Source organism: Oryzias latipes, chromosome 1 (assembly GCF_053564925.1).
Source record: "Oryzias latipes strain Hd-rR chromosome 1, Olatipes_Hd-rR_3.1".
In the NCBI taxonomy this organism is placed as follows: domain Eukaryota; kingdom Metazoa; phylum Chordata; class Actinopteri; order Beloniformes; family Adrianichthyidae; genus Oryzias; species Oryzias latipes.
In genome coordinates, this window is record NC_136237.1 from 19313017 (window position 1) to 19334514 (window position 21498).

Genomic DNA, 21498 nt, shown 5'->3' on the forward strand with positions numbered 1-21498 from the left:
GGTTAACTGTTTTCAATTCTAAATGTAAAGCAGAGGGCTGCAGTTTCTACTGCTGGAGCAGAGCAGCCTGATGCTGTATTCACACGGACCGCTAATTTCAAGTCTGCTGCCTCTTTTTTGAGGTGTGTCAAATTCACTGCTTGACACTTGCCCATAATGCCCATAAACCATTGTTGCCAGATCTCTGAACAATGGTCAAAACACGCGGCAGGACCTTTGACTGCGTCTGTACATTGCCTTAACATTGAAACTGGTCCCTCTGTGTTTGGTGTGAATGTAGCTTTAGGGTTCTATCCATCTATTTTCTAAACCAACCTAATCCCTTTTTTAGGGTCATAGGGTTGCTGAAGCCTATCCCAGCCTCTGCTGTGCAAAGATAGGGTACACCCTGGACGATTCCACAGTCCATTCCTGGGCCACACAGAAAGACACAACCACAAAGTCACATTCTCACCTAGGGACAATTTAGAGTGACCATCTGGCTTACAATTCATATTTTTGAACACTTAGAAGAAAATTGAGTCAAACTGTGCATGTATGCGGAGAACATCCAAATTTAACAGAAAAAGTTCCAGTTTGGATCTGAAGCAGGCCCTTCTTATTTTGAAGCAAAAGTGGTAGCCATCAAAACCGTGCAGCCCGAGACTGATGCTATGTTCCCACTGGGCTAAGAAACACATGTTCAGGGAACCACTTCCAATAAAAGGTCTATGTAAACCAGTGTTTTTCATCCTTTTTTGAGCCAAGGCACACTTTATCCTTGACAAAAGTCCCACGACACACCAGCATCCAAAAAAACAACAAAAAAACTCCATAGTATCTATTGGTGTACAGTCCCCCCACAGTCTCACGTGCATTTTTGTGATAATTGTGTGTTTTCAAACCTCCAGTTTATTAACATGCAAATTTATGTAACCCCACAAAAACACAAATATATTCTTTCTAAACAGTGATTTTTTGAACAATATGATCACAATGTTTGATAAATTTTACACAAAAAAAACTAACATATTTATCTTTTCTGTAGCTACACAAAAAGTGAACATGTTGAAGTTTTATTAATTTTTCTTTTGTCTTAATCAAAGATGAAGTCTTTGAAAACTTTAACAAAAATGTTTTTTCTTTTTAGATGATTAAATTGTTTCAGTTTAGTTTAATTGTGTCTGTTGGCCACTTCACCTTAATCCTGTTTCTTAAATGTTATTATTACTTCTATTTAAGCTTAACTTTTCATTTTTCAAAAGTGACTGACGTCTGAAAGAAAATCCTTCAATCCAGACGTTATTAGAAAAGTGTTTCAGTTAAAAAGATAACTTGGACCAAACTCTGGGATGTTTGGCTGTTAATAAACACAAACCTTGAAGGAAAACTAAACTGTTGACCTCTGATTTCATTAAGAAGATTTAAAAACTGTTTGATGTGTGTATGTTGTGGTTTCAAGACGTTTAACAGGGAATACTCATTGTAGCACAGAGGTGCTGTCACTTTAACACAATGCATCATGGGAGATTTAGTGCAAAACTGACGCCGATGCCAGACAGATTCGCGTCATTGAGCTTCATGGTTTTGTTCACTTTTTCCGCGGTCTGATACCGGAGCTTCAGCTGTTATTTTTGTTGGAATTGAGAGACTTTACGAGCAGAATCGGAGCAAGGAAGTGACAAATTTAACCACTTTTGATTGGCCAGACTGATGACGTGTGATTAAGCCTCCAAAAATGATTGGTGGAGACAGTTAAAGGGGCGGGACTTTTCCGAAAAGCTGAAGCTGCGGCTAAATTGCGGTACCGCAATTCTTATCAAAATGTCTTTAATAGAATCAAATAAACAAAAAGAAAAAAATATTTTATGATCCTTCATATTCCTAGCTACTCGGTGTTTTATCAGGTTCCTGTTTGGATGAACACAGAGCTGATATCCTGGAGATGGTAAATGGTTTTAGATCAGTGAAAATGGGTTATTTCCCACAGCACACCTGACCACATCTCACAGCACATTAGTGTGCCGCTGCACAACGGTTAAAAAACACTGATGTAAATACATGTATGTGTGCGTTTCCAGCTTCCCCGTTCAAAACTCTTGCATTTAAACTTCTCTACGAAGTTTTAAATCCATTTGCAGGCTTACATATGAAAATGTTGAACACATGTTAGAAGTTAAAACGGATCAACTTTGACCAATCTGGTGCTCGACTTTGGTAGGGATGGACTTATGTATTTTCAAAGCACTGAAGTGCCAACCATTTGAAAAGTGACCATGAAGGAGAAACTAATACTTGCGGTTTGTGCCCGGACAGAATTATATGGAATGAAGTCTTTCATATATTAGAATAGAGCTGGGAAAGAAAAAGCCTGGGGCAAGATTTTTTTGAGTACATGTGCTATTATTAGGTAGCAACAGTCCAGCGTGAACACTGTATGGTAAAAGCGCATTTAAGAATACCCGTTCAGCACGTTCTTGAATGCACATCCCATGTGTGTGTACGTAGCTTATGGGTTATTAGCTTAAGGATCAGTTATTATTTTATTCCAACTGGGTGGTAAATTTGATTTTGTCCTAATGGTTGCTTGGTTAATTAAATAGTTTTAAGTGAAAGTTAAGCTTTGATAACCAGGACTTAGGCTTAGAAACAAATATCAGCTGTTTTTGAAAACCTGAAAAAAATGGCATGTGTGTTAGTAAAGCAGTTGTTCTTACCCATGACTGTGAGGTGTGCCTTTGCTTCAACGGGTTTGGCAGTGCTGTTGCTAAGCAGTGCTTCGCAAACATATAACCCTGTGTCAGAAAAGACTGGGGAGGGAATAATGAGCTGATGCCCAGTGGCCAGCCAGCGCCCATCACGTTTCCATGAAACCATAAGGCCATCAACTGGTCTGTAAGTGAAGAAGAGAGGACAAGAAGACAGCAGATGAGAGAAGTGAAGAGAGCAGCAAGAATCAGGGGAATAGAAGCAAAAAAAAAAAAGTCAAAGGGTGACAGAAGGCAATTACAGCATATTAAATCCATCAGTTTATCTGTCAGCGAGGCAGGAAATAAATGATGACAGTCTGTATATCAGAGCAGTCAGCTCAACCAGCTTTTGTCAGTTCTTCTAAATGTTCAGAAAGGAAATGGGTTTTCATGAAAAAATGGTTTCTCTTTCAGATAAACAACATCAAGACACCATTCTTCTGTGCTTGAGTATTTCTGGAAGACGTTTACACGGCAAAGTATCTGATGATGAAAGTACAGCTCACTTGTTTTTTCTTTGTTCACCTGTACATCCTCTCACACCAGTTTGGACACTTGCAACAAATGTAGCACAGCTCGCTGTTAAAGACTTAGTCCAATACAAATTGTGTTTTAGGTGTTTTTAACATGTCCTTGTGGCATTTTGCTAATGATGGAGGACTTATATTAAGAAATCAAAGCTTAAAATTGCATTTTTGAGTTTTTCTTTTTGCAAACTGTGATGAATAAGGAGCAACTTGTAGCTGTGACGTAGAAGCTACAACAGCATGCCACAAGCTCCCTGCTCCGCTTCATTCCGATCTATCTACTTGTAGATGAATAGATCCATTCGCGTGTCAACATCTGAACTGGCATCTGGATCAAAACTGTCCTCTTGGATAGCTCCAATGTTAGGTTGGGGGTGTAAGGGACTGTAAGCTAGCGGAAGAGGGTGTAAATAAATGGATGACGGGAAGTAGGGGCGGGCTTACTCTGTGTGCAAATCATAGCCATATTTCTACGGTTCTACTACCGCTCTGAAACTATGCCCTAGAAAATGACTTTTTTTTTAATTCATAATAATTAAGAAGCACTGAGAATGCTTTAAAAATGGATTAAAAAATTATCAGAATCGGACTTTGAATCGGCAGCCACGGCTTTTTTCTATTGATTTATCAAAATTGCACAACTGTTAATGTTGTATAACTGCATGTCACAGGATGCAGTGGGGTGTGTCTACAAACTATAAATTATGCACATAAAGTGTAAAGAAATGATCTAAATTTAAAGTTTCACTAAATAAACAACATTTCCAAACATGTTTCAGTTTTGACAAAAATGCTCCTAAATAAAGTGAGAAGTATGGCTCTGTTGTAGAAGCTATAAAGCATGAAATGTCAAAATAGGCCTCAAATAGTTGGGAAGTTGCTCACTTTAACTTCTCTGATGTTAAATACATGTACTATTAATATTTACATTTTTTTTGCTGCTCTTTTTAAAAATCATGGATTCAATTCCTAAGAGCCCTGACCAATACCAAACTCCATCAACACTGTTTAAGAGGTTTGTAGTAGAGACAGTAAAACTTGGTGGGTTAAGCAGGCAGTAAAGAAAAGCTGTTAAAGCCACTAATTAATTCTGCTTATTCATATGGAATTTAAAGCTTATTTTTGCGCCCTTTTTGTCAATAAATCATGAGATTTAGCATTTCTGAGGATATTTTTTATGGTAAATGAATACAGTTTGAATTGATGAAACATAAAGTACAAAGAAGTCTGACAAATAGAGACATTTCTGAAACTTTGACTGGATTTATCAGATGACTAAATAGTTCAAGAGGAGAAAATGTCAGCAAAGAAAGTGGATTTTGCTTAGAACAGTCTTCTCCCTTCACAATAAACTACAATAATGTAAAGACAGCAACAGGTCTTTCATAAATATAAAGAGCAGATTGTAGATTCAAACAAACAATACAAAGGCTAACTGCATAATATTTTTCCTCACATTCTGTCATTTCTCAATGCAAAATAATTCTTTGTCATGACTTTCTCACTGACTGCCTTTCTGATTGCTGCTATAATCCCTGTGGATTGGATTTTTTTCTGTCAGGAAAATAAAAGACATTGTTAACTCATTTGTATGTACAACAGGAAAAAGAAACAGAATAATAGTAGTTGTGATGGCTCCTGCTGGTGGAGCATTTTTGTTATTATTCCGTAAAAGCTTTCTACTGGTAAATTCTGGGACTCTTGTATGTTTGATAGCCACTTGTTAATATATGAGCTGGGTGCATTCAAGCGGTCAAGTGTCAGAAGGCTGATTCCTCCAGAAGGGAGCAACCCAAACTAAAATTAAAACATTTATAAACATCTAAGTTCAGTAAGGAGCTTTGAAATACCAGCAGTCCTCGGTCACTGGCTCATAGCAAATGACCGATCAGTGGTCACAAGTAGAGGAGAACCAGAGTCACTTGTCACTTCAAGTTTGACTCGTGGAATTTGCAGACACATTTAAAAAAAGGAATCTTGTTAAATGTGGAGATTAAATCATAACAATTGTGTTTTGTTCTTCTGTGAAAAGCAATTTAGGGCAACTCCAATTTATTCTGGAACAGAAAAGTAAATATTTGACGGATAAAACAAAAAATGTCTGTGAATAATTTACATAAATAAATATATAAATAAAGAAAGATGTTTAAAGTGATTAAAAAGAAAGAAAGAAAGTATCCAGAATGTTTTCTTCTGTATTATGCATTTTTTGGCAGCTGGGATTTATACTTGGAACCAATTTACAGTGCAGAAAATACAGTATTAGGAAAATTGAACTACGATTACATTTCTGAGTAATTTTCATTTAAATTGCTGTAAATCAGGAGCAGACAAAAAAATTGGGTCTAAAATGGAAGTATTTGTTCCGTAGAAAATATCTTGGGCGGCTCCCTGCTCTGCTACATTCTGATGCATCCACTTGCAGAAAAAATAGATTCATGTCCGTCTTAGTTTTTCTTGGCCATGTGGCTCAAAACCCCATGACTGGAGTGCTCTAATATTGTTCAGCATTTTTGTTGACATTTAGGTTGTGGATGTGAAGGGCTAGCAAGAGAGCGTGTGAACAGAGAGCTCTGTTAATAGAACATGGAGGGAAAGGGGGGGACAGGGTTGTTTAGAGGTGAATTTGAACTACTGCCGCTCTGCAGAAACTATTTCCTAGTAAACGACACAGAATTTTTGATTTCAGCTAAAAACATAATCATAATTAAAAGACCACAGGGAACGTTTTTAAAATATCTCAAAGGGTGATTCAAGTGGAAGTTTCACTGTTTGTGTTTTTCCTTTTTTTTTAATGTAAAAGCTGATTGAAGCTTTAGATTGACTGAAATTTCAGAGAAATACTTGTATTTTTAGTCAAACACATCGCCTATATTTTCATCACCAAAAAAGACTGTCCAAATTTCAATTATTACACTTTCCCTCCTTTATAACCATTAAAACTTAGAGAGCTATTGTCAATATTATCTTTTCTCTTAGAAAAAAAAACAGCATTATTCTTTGCTTTGCTCTGCAAGAATGTTTTCTTTTGTTGTTTGTTCTTTTCCTTGAACTTCCATTCATCAAGGTTGATTCCAAAATAAGCGGTCAACTGGACCTGATTTATCTTTTATTATTGAGGACGGTTCACCTTGTCTCCAAGAAGCTTTCTCAACTCTAAGCAAACACAGTTTTCTTCTCTCATTTCTGAGCTTTCTTATGAAAACCTTTACATTATTATTACATTCCTACCTTCCCCCCAAAAAAAGTATTTTTTTTATTTTGAAATTGTACAATTATTTAGTATAAAAGGCAAACCAAATTATGGCAGAGGACATATATATTAACCCCAAGGGCAAAATTATAGTTTTATTTTGAAATTACATCAGAAGTATGAAACGGCCCTCAGGACTGAAGTCTGAGGTTCCTGATTTAGTTAGTACATAACAGTAATGGCTTTAAATAATAATAATAATAATAGTAAAAGGGCCCTGTAAGGTATCTCATTGGTATTTCAGTTGTGGAATGTTGGTTCAGGGGTACTGCCTCAAAACATTCCCACAATGCACTGCACTGCTGTTATCCAGCATATCCAGGTTTTATTTCAGTAAATTTAGAGGACTGAATACCAGCTAAGCTCCAGGATGGTTCTTACTGCCTGCTGGAAATCCCAGCAACATTTAAAAAGTAAGAAAAAAATAAACTGAAGATATCTGACAGTCCTGCAAAATTCTGATTTGGTTGCAAGGCTTCTAAGAGAGTTAGCGATAACAGCAAAAGAAAGGGGGTGATTAGGAGAATTAGCATTTCCCTTTATTATCCACTCATAACAGAATTGTATGAACAGAAAACCAGACATCCTCTGTCTGTGAATACTGCTCACACTCAGACAAAGTCAACAGGTGGAAAGCTACTTTCTTGCTTTACTTTAGCTGTTCAACTTTGAACACTGAACTATGGCAAAAATTAGACTGTGGACCTATTAAAAGATAGGCAGTTACAATAGATTATTGACAGAATAAAGGAAATCTGACTCAGACAACATTTGGAGCTTTTAAAGTCCTTTTTTAGCTGCTAGCATCACCAGTTCCCAGTCCACACAAAAGGAAAGAACACCCCATGAAAAAAACGCTGGACATGCTTTTGGTCATGGAAAGCCCTCTTCTGCTTTAAGTAGCTAAATGTGAAAAAACAAAAACACCACATCCCTTCTTGGAAAATTGTACACTAAAGAATAAAATGTTGCAATGAAAAACTCAGCCAGACCAAAAGATTGAAAACCATTTTCCATACATTTATGCGTTACATTAAAGTATTTGTGTATGAGTGTGCATCTGTGTTTGCTTGCTCCATAAGGACATTAAGCACTTGGCACAGGTCAGTGTTTTACTGTGTGAGCTGATGAGAGACTTTGATCCAGCTTCACTTTAGGTAAACTGATGCTGAACTCAATAACTATGCCAATCTGTCTCATTTATATGACTTAAAGCAACTTTACATGAAATCATGTGAGTTAAAGCTGGAGAAAGGCTGGGAGAGATGAAGCTATAGTAAAACCCAACAAAGACTGAAGACCTCCTGATTAAAAAATAGTGTGAGTCAAGGGGATGACTTCTGATGAATAAAAACACAACTGTATAAACATGTTTTGTCTGTTCTGTCAGTAAAAAAGTAAATGAGATGATCAGGAACACCTGATTAGCTGCAAGTTCATGTGCTGTCCTCTAATGTCTTAGTGGTATCCACAAAGACATCCTAGAAATGGGTGTGTGTGTGTTTTATGCACAAACACAAAAGAAAATTACCTGGCGTTGGCAATGCACTCCAGTGTGGCCCCCTGCCCCACCACAACAGTTGTGTTTTTAGGACCAATCACGATTGTTGGAGCCACAAGCTCTGACTCTGCATCTATGAAAAGAAGAAGAAGAACATTAGCGCATAAATCACACATGCTCATGCAGCAGCACAACAAAGAAAGTTTGTTGCACACAGATGCTTTTCTTTTGCACATGAACAGTGCAGAGAAGGGAATTGTTGCAGGATCTTCTTTATCATCAAGGGATTTTAGCCTTTTCTGTAAGCAAAGTATAACACGGCTGCTATTTAAAGATCATGTGTTTTCCTTTTAGTATTACTTAAAGCTTAATCTGTACCTTTCTATCAATCGATGGACAAGTAGACATTTTTATGGTTTTCTTTTGTAGGAAATTAGCAAATAAAATGCTCTATTAAATAAAGAAAGATGCTTGTAGGGGAGACATTTTGAGGATGGATGTAGGCACCACATAGCCATTAAACAAAGGCTGAATTACCTTTAATAGCAAGCAGCCTCACAGAACTCATATTAAAACCTCAACTTTCTTTTTAAAATATTGAGAAATAAACATCAAATTGCAGACATATAAGGAAAGTGGATGCTGAGAATGAGTTCCTGAGAGAACAGACAACAATATAGGGGGAAAGCAATGACAAGGATCTTTGCAAAAATAAAAAGAAACAAAGAAAAGCAAAATATGATGTGCGGAGGAGGACAATGACAAACAAGTGGCTGCTGTGGTATCTGGAAACTCAATTTAAGAAAAGAGCTATGACAGAGAGCAGATTTAACAAGACAAAAGGGTCAAAACGTCAAATAAAAAAACTGAAACTGTTTAAAAAAAAAAAAAAAGCTACACAGAAGACAGAAAAAAAACTGTTACACAGGATGACAATAACAAGATCTCCTGATTAAATTCATTGAAGTAAGCATTACATTTGACCTTTTATTCTTTAGAAATTAGCCTTCTATTTTATTTTATTGTTGACATTGTTTGATTTTCAACAAATCATCATTTTTGTCATGTGTATAACCTTTTTTACTCTCCTTGCTTCTCTCCTTAACTGACTAAGTCTATACTTTGAGCACTGCAGCTTTCTCCTAAAACTGTAATCTTTCTTACAGCCGAGAGTTGTCCTAGTTACCCTACAAAGTTACCCTACAAACTGGTGCAATAGTGGGAGGCTTTGAGCTCCTTCCACCAAATACAATCACTGCCTTCTTTGGGCAAATTGAAGTTGCTGATTAAAAAAGTGGAAAACTTGTAAAACCTGAGGTAAAAGGTTCAAAAACACTACAGGTAATATCAAGCGGCAGCAATTAAATCTCCATTTTTTTTTCTCTGTGGGCACATTGCTGTTCACCTGCTAAAGTAAAGAGGGACAATGATGTGTACGAGGAGAAAAAGCTAGAAGAGCAGACCAAAGGAGACTTTAGATTAAAAAAGCAGACACTAGACTACTACACACTTCTCCATGTCCACACCTTTAATGCCATCTTCAAATAAGAAGTTGTTGTTCATCACCTTGAGGTGCACAGTGTTTTTGTAAAAAAAAAAATTACAAGAAAGGATGAAATACAACTTTAGACTCTTTATATTTAATGCAAGTGACAAAATGTCCCTGGCTGACTGACCCTCAGCTCTCCATGAGCTTAACTATCCTCTTTAAAAAGAATAAGTCAGTGTTGCTTCAAACGCGTTTTAATAATAAAGACATGGGCCTAAAAAGTTTGATTGCAGACTTTAGGTATATTTTTTAAACATGAATGTGAAACGGGGCAACATTTACAGAAAAAATGAGGCCTTATACACTAAAATAATGGTTCACATTCACACACACATTGTCTGAGGAGGACATTTACTCCTGTTACACGCAAATTAGAATAAAGGGTGGGAAAAATTGGGTTTCAAAACTGATATTTTTTTTATTCTATTTTGTGTTTTTGTCCAACTAGATGTTGTGGCAAGACATCTGGAAAGAAAGGCGCTGGTTCTAAACGAAAATGATAACATTTACAATGAGTTTTGAGAAATAAGGAAAAATTTAGTTACTAACAACATGAATTAATAAAAATATCACATTCGCTTAGAGAAACTGCATTCTTTTCATGAAAAATGTTTTCTTTCTTTAAGCTTTGGCGCAATCTCATTAAGAAAGAGCTCACTCATTTACAGGTACGCTGGGTTACTAGCTATTCACTCCACACGCCACTCATCAGTTTGTCCCCATTCTGAACCAAAAACTTACTTCCTTCACAGTCAATCACAATCAAATACTTCCTTTAAATTGAAATAAAAATATCGATTTTTTTATCCACATTCCAGACGTTTTGGCCGGCCCACCTCAGTGCTGTTCTCCTGGCTCTTCGCTTTGGTGTGGTCCTCAACCACCATCAGCGTTTAGGCTCTGGGGTTTTTTCACCATGGTCCGAGGTCATCCAATGCATAAGAGATGTGTCAGGCCCAGAGCCTAACTACCAAAGACTATGGACTTATTTCACAACTTTTTGTTTCACTAATAATCTTTCAATTATTTTACCAAGATCTCTCCTAATTTAAAAATTTTACAGATTCAATTTAGAGGATGTATGGATATTGTGAGAAAGTAAACATGTGTTTGAACATCAATAGATTTTTCTGAATGCAGATGCACATGTGATAAATATGGAGATATCCAATAAGGAAGAACAGTAAACTCCAATTACACAGGCTAGTTGCAACAGAAGTTGAGGGATGGAGGTTGTTTAGAAGGGGAGAGTCTGATTTTGCGAGTAGGTGAAGGAAGCAGCTTTGATCTTTCTTTGAAGGGAAGAAAGAAAAGTTGGTAATTGAGTCTGCGCTCCTTTTTTCCCCCTCATCCACATTCTTCCTTTTTATTTTCTTTCATCACGTAGAAAGTGTAGATCTACTATCAAACAAGTGATTTTTAAAACAAGAGCGTGTATCTCAACAAAAAAGGGCAAATCTTTCAATTTTTCAGAAAACCAACTTTAGGGGTTAAATAGTTTACTGTAAAGTCCAGGCTGTAGAGCGTACCTGATTACAAGCCGCAACCTTTACATTTTTAAAAGGTTAACTATTTTATACACACATAAGCCGCACTTGTATATTAGCCACATACGCTCACGTTTAAACAGGTTGTTGCATTTGTTCTGCACGTCTCCAAAAGTCTCAGACAAAGAGAAGCAAATTGCAAATTGCAAATTGCAGATTGCATATTGCATATTCTCTTGCACCATAGCCAATTTTATTGAACACACAAACAGCCAAACAGCATGGATGTGACTTTTTCTCACAGCCACCTCAGTCATGGTGAGGAACTTTACACCCACAATTTCTCACTTCCCATGAGTCTTAGGGGCTGAAGGCGGGGCTAACCCCCGGGTCACCACACTGTGTTGTAGATTAAGGATGTGAATGTGCTGAAACCGCACGCGCGTGTGTAAGAAGCAGTGCGCGTGCAGCGAGTGAGAGCAAGAGCAGTGAAAGTATGTTGGGGGGGGGGGTTATGTTTGTTATACAGAGTGAAAGAGAATTGTAATAAAAGAAGGTTTCCCCCAGGAGAAAGATGAATGATTCTTTATTAACCCACTCTGGAGGCTCTGGGGGTCCGAACGGGGAATGAAGAACAAAAGGAAGATCTTTCCTTTCTTTCCTCTCCGCCTTTGGGAAAGAAAGAAAAAAAGTAATCGCAGGAAAGGTTCAACACTTGATATATTTACAAAGAAAGATGGTACACAGAAAGAGTTTTCAAAGTTTTAATAATATAGCCGAGCTTTTCCTTCCAAACAGTGCCTGTGACACGGCAGTAACACGGCAGCAATATGGTAGTAACAGGGCTGGTTTAAAACACATGAACGTAAAAGTCACTGAGAGCTTTCTTCATCTTCCTCCTGTGCACTGAATCCATGGAAGTCTTCCTCCTCAGTGTCGGATTGGAATAGTGTCAGACATTCTTCGCCACACACTCTCTCAGTCTCTCCTTCGTTGTCGTTGTCAGAGTCACTCTGAGGCAAATTCACTTCTGAGCTTGCACTGTCCTCTCCGTCATACAGCTGACCAGCTTTTCCAAACTCGTTGGTGATGGTGGATTTTTTCACACTGCTTTTAACAATTGCTTTTAACTTGAAAGCTGTGTCATATTGTAGTGGCGGTCATGTGCACATAGGGTCTAATAGCAGCAAGGGATTGTGGGGTGCGGCCAAAATAGGGCTGAGCATGGGTGTTTTTTTTGTTGCACCATGAGTGAGAGGTCTAAGAGCAGAAGTGACATCAATGCTGTTTGGCTGCTTGTGGGTGTGTCAAAATAAATGGGCTTGATGCTGAAAATAAGAGTATGAATTCAGCGTCACCCATTACCTCCTCTTGAGGCAGTTCAGAGTCAAGAGATGTATGGTTCATGGATAGTTGTCAATTGCAGTCAGTTATATGAGTGACAGCTCGGACGACAGCTTGAACCATCTGCTATTCTTTTGAATTTCCCGTGAGTATCTGATCGTTCTATTCATTCTAGAAGTGGGAATTTACATTAAACTTGCATTCCCCCTGTCTCACGCTTACCTTTTCTGTTCGAGCACCCCCTAGCAGTCGTTAGAAACAATGCATATATTAGCCGCATCCTTGAAAAAGCCGCAGGGTTGAAAGCATTTGACAAAAATAGCGGCTTATAATCCGGAAATTACGGTATTTAAAAAAATATCAAATTTAATTAGAGTGCTTTAAATTGACTGTATAGAACAAGTCAACAAAATGAAAGCCACACAGGAGCACTTGGCAGCAATAAATAAGCTAAAGAAAACAAGTCCAACTGAATATAGATCCATTTAATCCTGCACTTACTATTGTTAGTTTCTTGTGTTTTTCCAATTACATTTGTCAGCGTGGTTTTAGTAAAGAAACTGATTTTCCCTCAATAACAATTCTTGCAATAAAAACAAAATTTTTATATTGAATAAAATTCTCTGTCCTGAACAGAAACAGGACCACAGGCAAGAGAAGTGGAAGAGCATCCTTTAGAAAAAAAGAGATTCCCACTAAAACTAGACTCCAAGAGCACTAGACATCTGCCACCACTGGCTGAAAAGACAGAAAAAAACACAAATCCAAAAAGAAACACAAAAACACTCAAACACTGTTCATATTTAACAGTGAAATTTAGAATTTTGAAAGAATATTTAACAGCTTAAGACACTTTTATGGACTTTAAATACATGATTTTTAAATAAGTGGGATTCTCCATGAATTGGTTTCGTCACATTTTCACACACTTTTATAATTCAGGCATCACGTTACCTGCAAAAGATCATTTAGATTTGTAGGTTTATACTGTAAAGTGTTCCCTCCTTTATTGTATGTACCATTTCTCCCAAGGCAAAAACTGGGAAAAATGTTTTTGTGGGTATTTAAGAGTGGCCTAAAATTTCAAAATGGTGGTGTCAGCTCCAAATGTGCTTCATTTGAAGAGTCAAATTATAGAGAACTCCAGAGTTAAGGCAATGAAAAAAAAAAAAGCTGTCAACAAATAGGGGGCCAGCGTACAATAGTGTGGTATCAAACAGTCAAAATTCCATGTCTTTATGTTTTGCCTTCAAAGGAGTAGTATTGATGAAAACCAGCAATATGACTGACAGGAGCATAAAATTATATTTTTATCATTTGAAGTTTGAAATCCTGTTTAACTGTTTGCAGTTAGAAAGACTTGGTGTTGCAAAATGGAGCAGGTGCAGGTTATTAAAGGACAAAAAGATGATGGACAGGAAGACCTGAAAGTATGAAAAACATGACAAAAAGTGTCCATTAGCCGCTCAGTGTGGCAAGCACAGGTCAGACTTTGACCGCTAACGATAAGCTTTAATGGCAGCAAAGGCTGTCGATAATGACTATAGAAAGACATGAACCCAACCCATTAACTTGCTTGGGTTCATGTGGGAGAACTGTGATCATTTGGAACAGCCAAGACCCCAGTGTGACAAGGGAGAACACCGAAAGAAGAAAAAAAAAGAAAAACGCAGTGGGATCAGGGAGATATATAGCATGAGAAGGATGAGGGCGGACTGTGCAAATGATCTTTTCCCCAGAGTGACAGACACAGTTGTAGAAATAGAGGGGAAAGCAAAATGCCAGCCGCCGATGCCAGCCGCCTCTTTTCTCTCTGTCAGTGTGTCTAACAACTTCTCTCTAGAGATCTCCATTATTTTATCTCATCTGAATCTCTTGTTCCCTGCTGCCTATTGTCCTTCCCATCCTCCCCATCATCTTCATGTCAGCTTTTTGTTGCTTTTAAAAGTACTATTAAATCAATCTTTTTCAACTTAAACAAGGAGGCACAGCTAAAGGAGTGAGTTATTTGTGAACATGCAGGCTTTGGCAGCTAAAAGGCACCCCTGCAAAGATTTTGTAGAGAATCTAGAAGTTTAAATGAACTCTATTGGATTTCTTATTTAGTAAATGAGAAACACCGTGTAGGAGACAGAAAGAAAGTAGGAGTGATGTAGAGAACGGCGGACAGGAGAAAAATTGTAAAGAGCTGGAGTACAACAAAGCAAAATTAGAACAACAGCGAGAAACCGAAAAGATAAATTAAACAAAATGGAATGGTAAAAAGAAGGGCTTTTAGAGAACTTCAAAGGCAAATCAATAGTAATGATAGGGAAAGGGGGTAAATCGTACTCTTAAACTCCTGCAGGCGGAGGTATCCAGGCATGTTTGCAGGTGAGATTCAGAACATAAAAGAGTACACAACTGTGAGGTCTGAGTTCTGATTGACAGTAGCAGGTGGCTGAGGAGACACAGCTATGAGAAGGTGTGTAAATGTGCTTTTCACACTCTCATTCAAACTGAAAAAAAGCATACAATAAATTAAGAGTAAAGAGAATTCATAAATGAGGGCACTAAGTAATATATACTGTATGTCAAAAGCGTCACAGCACTACCATGTTAATTGGTTACAAACTCTTATTTCTTTGTTTAAAAATAAAGTTTCAAGCTGTTCCAAAAAGCCCTGAAATTAAATAATAAAGCAGCTCATTATAATGCAAGACTGGAGGCCCCATTGAATTACCCTGTTGTGCACAGCACCTTTATGGTGCAGCATTTAACACCTTACCTAACCCCTATTAGCATTTTTAAAGAAAAGAAAAAAGGTACGTAAATCTCGCAACTTTTGCAACACATCTCTGCTCCAGACAGACAGAGGAGATAAATTATGATAATGATAAGATGTGAATCTAAATGTTGTAGCAGCCAATATAAACACCATTGAGTGTGACAAGAATAGGAAGTGAAGGAACAGAAGAGCCATCTGTAATACAAGGGCTAGGTCTAAAAAGACAGATGAATCAACACCACATCGGATTTTTTTATTATATCGATGAATCAATCTTACTTTAAAGTAATGCCTTGTGTTACAAACGGATGTTTGTATTTAGTTTTTATGGTTAGAATGTACATATATAACCCTTTAACACTAGAGCTGTTGCCGGCAACAGAAAGAGAAACCCTCAAGTTTTGTAACTCTGACCGTTTGCACAAATAACATAATTGTAACAGATTCTTTACTACTACCTTTACTAGAGTAAAGTGTAGGATGTGAGCTTTTCTGAGCTTTAAGAATCCTTTGGAATTACACTTTTGTGCAAACAGTCAAAGAGTTACGATAATTTAAAGAGTGCTAATCCACAGCTATGTGCAGTAAAGTATTAGCAATTATGTGAAAAGTGTTTTTATTTTATTTCGGTATTTAGGTTTATTTAGGTTTTTTTTATAATTCCACAGTATGAGTTTTGAACATACTTGTTGAGAGATAAATAAACTTTTATTTCAATTGCATTTAGTCATACATTGAATTGTGAACCTGCAAATAGAATTTTTATTTTCAATCTATTCCCAGCTGCTGACTCTGTAATCTGGTTCTGGGAGAGTATCACATGGTCAGATTAGAATCTAATCTATAGTTTTAGAGGATTCCCTCAGATTACAGCTTGTTTAACTGTTATATCTGTCAGCTTCCCAGCAGTTTTGACATGTTTGCTCAAGCATGTGTGATATTTTAGTGGCTTCGGATCTTAGAGTTTTAAGCCTTTTAGACAAATCTGTGCAGAGACCTTGAGAGCAGAAGGCTGAGCACACACACCTGTCTCTGTGCTTACAAGCAAACACACACTATCCACCCAGAACGGAGTATATTAATAGAGTTGTCATATATGTGTCTGGAGGGTTCGCAGTTAGCTAACTCATGCCACATGGAGACCATATACACAGCAGAGAGAGAAGAGGTTGAAAGGCAAGATTATGAGAAGGCAAAGAAAAAGAGAGGTAAAGGGGAAAAAAAAACTGTTTTTCTTTTTCAATGTTTTTTGCAGGGTATTAAAAAAATAAATGGATAGGAGACGGTGATAATTTGCTGAACTCTCCAGGGAAAACTGTATGTATGTGAGAGGGAAGAGAGTGTTTTTGCGTGTCACTGCACTCATTAAAGCCGCATGCTGACAGCTAAGTGTCATTGTCAGAGTGCACTCGCCTTAGAATGCCAATATAAAACCACAAGCCAAGACATGCCACAAGCTGAAGACACACCGAGGGGTTCAGATCCAAGCCTCAACAGAAGGCAGACACAGGCAACTGGAAGCAGAGAGAAGTGCCGGGTTTTAAATATGCATCTCTCCATGCGGTTGCCAAATCTTCCATCTAGCTTTTCCATCTTTCCAAACTAAAGGTGGGAGCAGATGGAGAGACATGAAGGAGAATTGGGGGTTAAGACTAAGAAACACTTTGAGAGATAGCAGCTGAAACTCTCTAGAGAGCTTCATGACTATTTATTGTTTGACTTTCATGTTGGTAAAGGCTTTTTAAGACCCACTCCAATAAAAATCATGTTTTGGATGTTTTTATGTTCTTGAGGCGAAAAAGCAAAGCAAAGCATAGGAGTGAGATAAGCAGTAACTTCTTAAATCATCACCATAATTAAGAATGACCAACCTTTCACATGCCTTATCTAGTAGCTGCAGATGAAATGCTCCACACACATCTGCAATTTTTTGCTAGTCACACTCTAAGAGCAAGTTAAACATTACAGCATTTTCACAACAGCATGTACGTACATCTAACTAGAGAAAAGATGGTTATATGTGAATTTTGCCTGAGTATCTGTGTAGAAATAAATAGAAAGGCAGTTTGGAGGATTATCTATTTCTTTGAAGCTCGAGTCATGAAAGGAAACAGCAAACAGAGTTAAAGATCTATGAGTGTCAAAACTCAATTCCTTGAAATCTACTTTTAACGTGATCTTAATGCCTCGAGGAAATCCTCACGCTAATTAAAAATGGCACCTCTTCACTTTCTGATGCACAGGTTGCAGAGGAGGATAAAAGAATTTTAGAGAAACAACTACAAACAAAAAAAGAGGTAACCCCTGATGATGAAAAATTGAGAAGAACAGAGACTGGAGGAAAACTGCAAAGATTAGGGTTTGAAATTACATGCAGTTATCCTTCTGCACTGGTAACAGCCTTTGTGCTCTGGCTCTGGCTTTCTTAGCCCCAGGCTGCCTTCTGAACTGCTATAGAACATGCACTTCCTATCCAGGTGTGTTTGCACAGGAGCCCAGAGGCACTAGTGGCTCGGCTAAGAAGCTGCCAGTTCATAGACTCGATGCTTATGGTTAGAGTCAAAAGAGTCAACAACAAAAAAAAAAAAAAAAGAAAAATTAAAAGTTTTTATGAGAAATCCAGAATGGAGGGACAGAAACAAGAGCACATCAAATTATTGGTGAGCCTTCCTTAGCTTAGAGGTGAACATAGGAAGGCAATGAGAGGTTTATTTGTTATCAGAAAATACAAGAACATAGCCAACACAATAATTGGTAGCTAATATTATAGCATAAATATAATTTCTAATTAAAGGGAAAGACAATTAAAACAAATAGAGGACATTAAACAAATAGACAAAAACACTAGGTAGTTCCTCTTTTGAGCCACTAGACATTTATTTTGCCATTTTTACTGTTAAAGACCAAGTCCACTGGTGTTTTCCAACATGTTCTTGAAGCGTATTAAAACTGCCTTACTGAGTATTTCCTTATGCAAATCACAGTGAATCAAGAGCAGATTAAAAAAAAAAGCAGTATGAAAAAGCTCTCAGCTGTGATGCAGAAATGGACAGGCCAAAGTCTCCCTGCTCTGCTCCATTCTGATGCATCCAATTGCAGACAAATAGATCCATTATTGTCAGCATCTTCCTCGTCTGAGCTGGCATCTGCCTTAAAACTGTACGGCTGGATAACTCTGATATTTCTCGCCATTTTAGTTGCCCCGCTAATGTTAGCTTGGGTTTGTGAGGGGCTGGAAGTTAGCGGGGAGGAGTGTAGACAAAGGGGTGATGGGAAATCAGCAGAGGCTTAATTCAATGCCAACAGTCCCGTAGTGTCTAATGAACTCCTGCCATTTTGCACAAACTTTGTCCCAGAAAACGGTCTTATCATAATTAAAAGACAACTGGGAAGGCTTTTAGAATAGATCAAAATATAATTGGAATGTGACTTTAAAGTCCAGGTCAGGAAAGAGTTTATAAAGAGGCAGAAGTGCCTCTGAGATAATAGCTAAAACAGGACATCCCAAAAATGAGTTTTTGGTGCTTTAATTAATAGCAGAATTTGCTCAGTAGCTAAGAAAATACTATGCCTATTAAACGTTTTTTGCAACCTACAAAGGCAGAGACGTAAAGGCATTTAACTATAAAGGTCACCTTTGGAATATGTCCAAGTAATCCCGCTACAAGATGTTGGGTGAAGCATTTGATCAATACCTTTTAAATTTAAATATATATTCCACTTTTAACCCCGTTTTCCATATTTAGCTACACTTTATATTAGATATAACATAAGACCCCTACAATATTAATATGAAAAGTTTTAAACAATGGATGAAGTAAGAGATTTTAAACTAAGACTTTAATTCAAGTTGATTTCTATCTGAAAAAATAATAGTTCTGCGAAACAGGAGAAAAGGAAGACATGGTAATTCCTCTTTGACTATACAAAGACAATCTTAAAACACCTGGATAGAAAGCAGATTTACAACATTTCCACCAATACATTCTCTGGAGCAAGGAAGCTATGCTAAACATTTGTAGATCTTACAATGATATAAAAGATAAAAAGTGAACCTTTGAGCTTCTGCTTCTTTTTATGCCCATATTGTCACAGTTATGCCTGTAATAACTGGTATGTCCTATGTAAGATTTTCCTTTCACTGTGTAATGATGATACAAAGGCAGGAGATGATGAGAAAATGAGCACCAAAGCGATCTCAGTACTCTACTGTCAGAACAGCTGGGGGCGATGCTGTCGGTTGCTGCTGTTACAAATCCTGCTAGTGTTCGCCTTTCCCATTTCAAAATTCCTCACCTTCCCTCCGATATCTGTTTGTGATGTCTTCTGCAAGTTGAAGTTTTCAACAGATTGCGAGTAACTGTCATCGCTGCCCGCCTTCTTGCAATGCTGGATGTGGCGTTTCCATATGAGCAGGGATGTCACCCTGATCAACCACAGCAATGCGATGTTCTGCACTCATTACTCGCAGAAAGAAAACAACATCCATGCTGCATGGCTTAGTGAACCCAAAGATTTGGAAGAGAAGAGAAATAAGAAGAAGCGGTGGACTTTCAAGCACACCTGTGTGCTGTTTATAAGAATAAATCAAAGGTTATATTCAGACAAAATCCTGGATGTGGAAACCCAGTTTTCACACCGCTTTAATGCCAAACACCTGCTGGTGGTGTTCTGGGTTTCCTTTGCATCTTGTTCACATAATAGTCCTAAGTGCACTGTGCTGTGCAGAGCACATCACATGGAAGGGGAGCTGGACACGTATGTGCAGCTTTCACCATACAATGATATAATATGATCACCAGAACTGTCAAGTTAAAGTCCGTTTGTGACAAAGACTTTCACATCCAATTTGTATCCCAACTATTCCAATAAATCTTAGATTTATTAAAAAATGTCAAATCAATCAAGATGACGATGGTGTTTGACTTGACCAGCTCAGGTTCTGCTGATTCTAGCCAAGGCATGGAAGCTATGCAACATCACAGAAAAATCAATAGCACCGTGACTGTCTGGGAACTGGTTAGCTTAGGAGTTCTTAGCTCTGACCTATACCCAGGACCCCAAGGTCAGCTGCACTTTTTTTTTTGTTTATGCAAACAGACGGAAAAGAGGAGGCAGAGTTAAAGAGCAGGCAAGATAATGAAAATGCAAATAGGTTCTTTACCTGTTGACCCGCGGTTTTTCTTGGCAACTGTCCGTCAGCCAGAGAAAATGAGATGGAAAAAAAGAACAAACGAGTCAGAGAGAGGAGTAAGAGTAGGTTTTTAGAGAATGGTGTGAAACATAGGGGATAAAGTTTGCCATGCTTTCTTGGAGAGCTGTAAATAGACATGTTTGTCAAAAACACATGAAAGTAAAGTTCAATAAACATAGACGGTTTAATAGCAGCGGCTCAAAGGCATCTCAGAGTTTGGGGAGAAAACAGATAAGGAGACTCCTTTGCTGAGAAACCTAAGACACAGAAAGCAAGACAGAGAAATGAATGATGGGCGATGCGACAGCAAAGAAGTGGGGATGCTATGTTATCACAGAGTCCACAGGAAGGCAAACAGTTTGCAGCCCATCCATCAGCTGCCACAAACCAAAATTTACCTCTCATTCATTCATCCCTTTTCCCCGTTTGCGGTTCCATATGTGTTTGTCATAAGTCTGGAAGATGGCAAGACTGTAGCCCGTGAGAAAAAGGCTAGTGATGACATTCCACTGACAAAAAAAGTCCACAATCACACGTACCAACAATAATACTCCATTCCTTCACACTTCTTTTAAGGCAACCAACCATTTACTCAGGTCTGGTTCCTGGGAAATGTTAGCGCATTTATCTTTCAATGTGCTATTTGTGTCTTTGCTAAACAATATTTTAGATGAGTCCTTAGTTTTGAGTTCATAGAAATCCTAAGTATTGGTATATAAGAAGTGATGCAAAAACAGGAAGAGGTCATCAAGTAAACAAAAAAGACACTTCTGGGAAATTAGTAGTAATTTTACTGCTTTAGGAGAAGATTTAAGATATGATTTGTGTTGTAACTTTATTTTACAGATTTTAGCGAACACTTATATAACACACAAGGGTAAGTAAAAGTGAGGTAGGTGAGACGCAGGTGTGTTGTATGGATTTTTCGTTTTTTGACCCCTAAAATCCTGCGCACTGTGCAAGGAACTCGTTAGTGCTGTTCACGTGAGGCTCCTTTCAGGTTCTGCAGCATCCTCTGTACGTCATAAGTACATGCAGTAGCCTTTAAAGTACTTCACATATGAACCATTTTTAAGGTGGCAGCATGAGCCTTAAGGAAACTGCAATACAAGCTTGTACTACCTTTAAGACGAGGCCGCTCCTGTCT

At 37.8% G+C, this 21498-nt stretch overlaps 1 protein-coding gene across 5 annotated transcripts in view; it reads right to left on the bottom strand.

The window, feature by feature from the left end:
• The window catches only part of LOC101162904 (protein sidekick-1), a 318971-nt gene that overhangs the window by 98895 nt on the left and 198578 nt on the right, over nt 1-21498 (bottom strand). For 3 of the 5 annotated variants that reach the window (XM_078944349.1, XM_011477316.4, XM_078944357.1), the window contains exons 6-7: nt 8041-8143; nt 2697-2872 (exon numbers count right to left, since the gene is read on the bottom strand). In XM_078944349.1, coding sequence (XP_078800475.1) covers nt 2697-2872; nt 8041-8143 — 279 coding nt within the window. Of the gene's footprint in view, nt 1-2696; nt 2873-8040; nt 8144-20321; nt 20349-21498 lie in introns of all 5 variants that reach the window. The other 2 variants (XM_078944355.1, XM_020704342.3) reach the window with 1 other exon arrangement.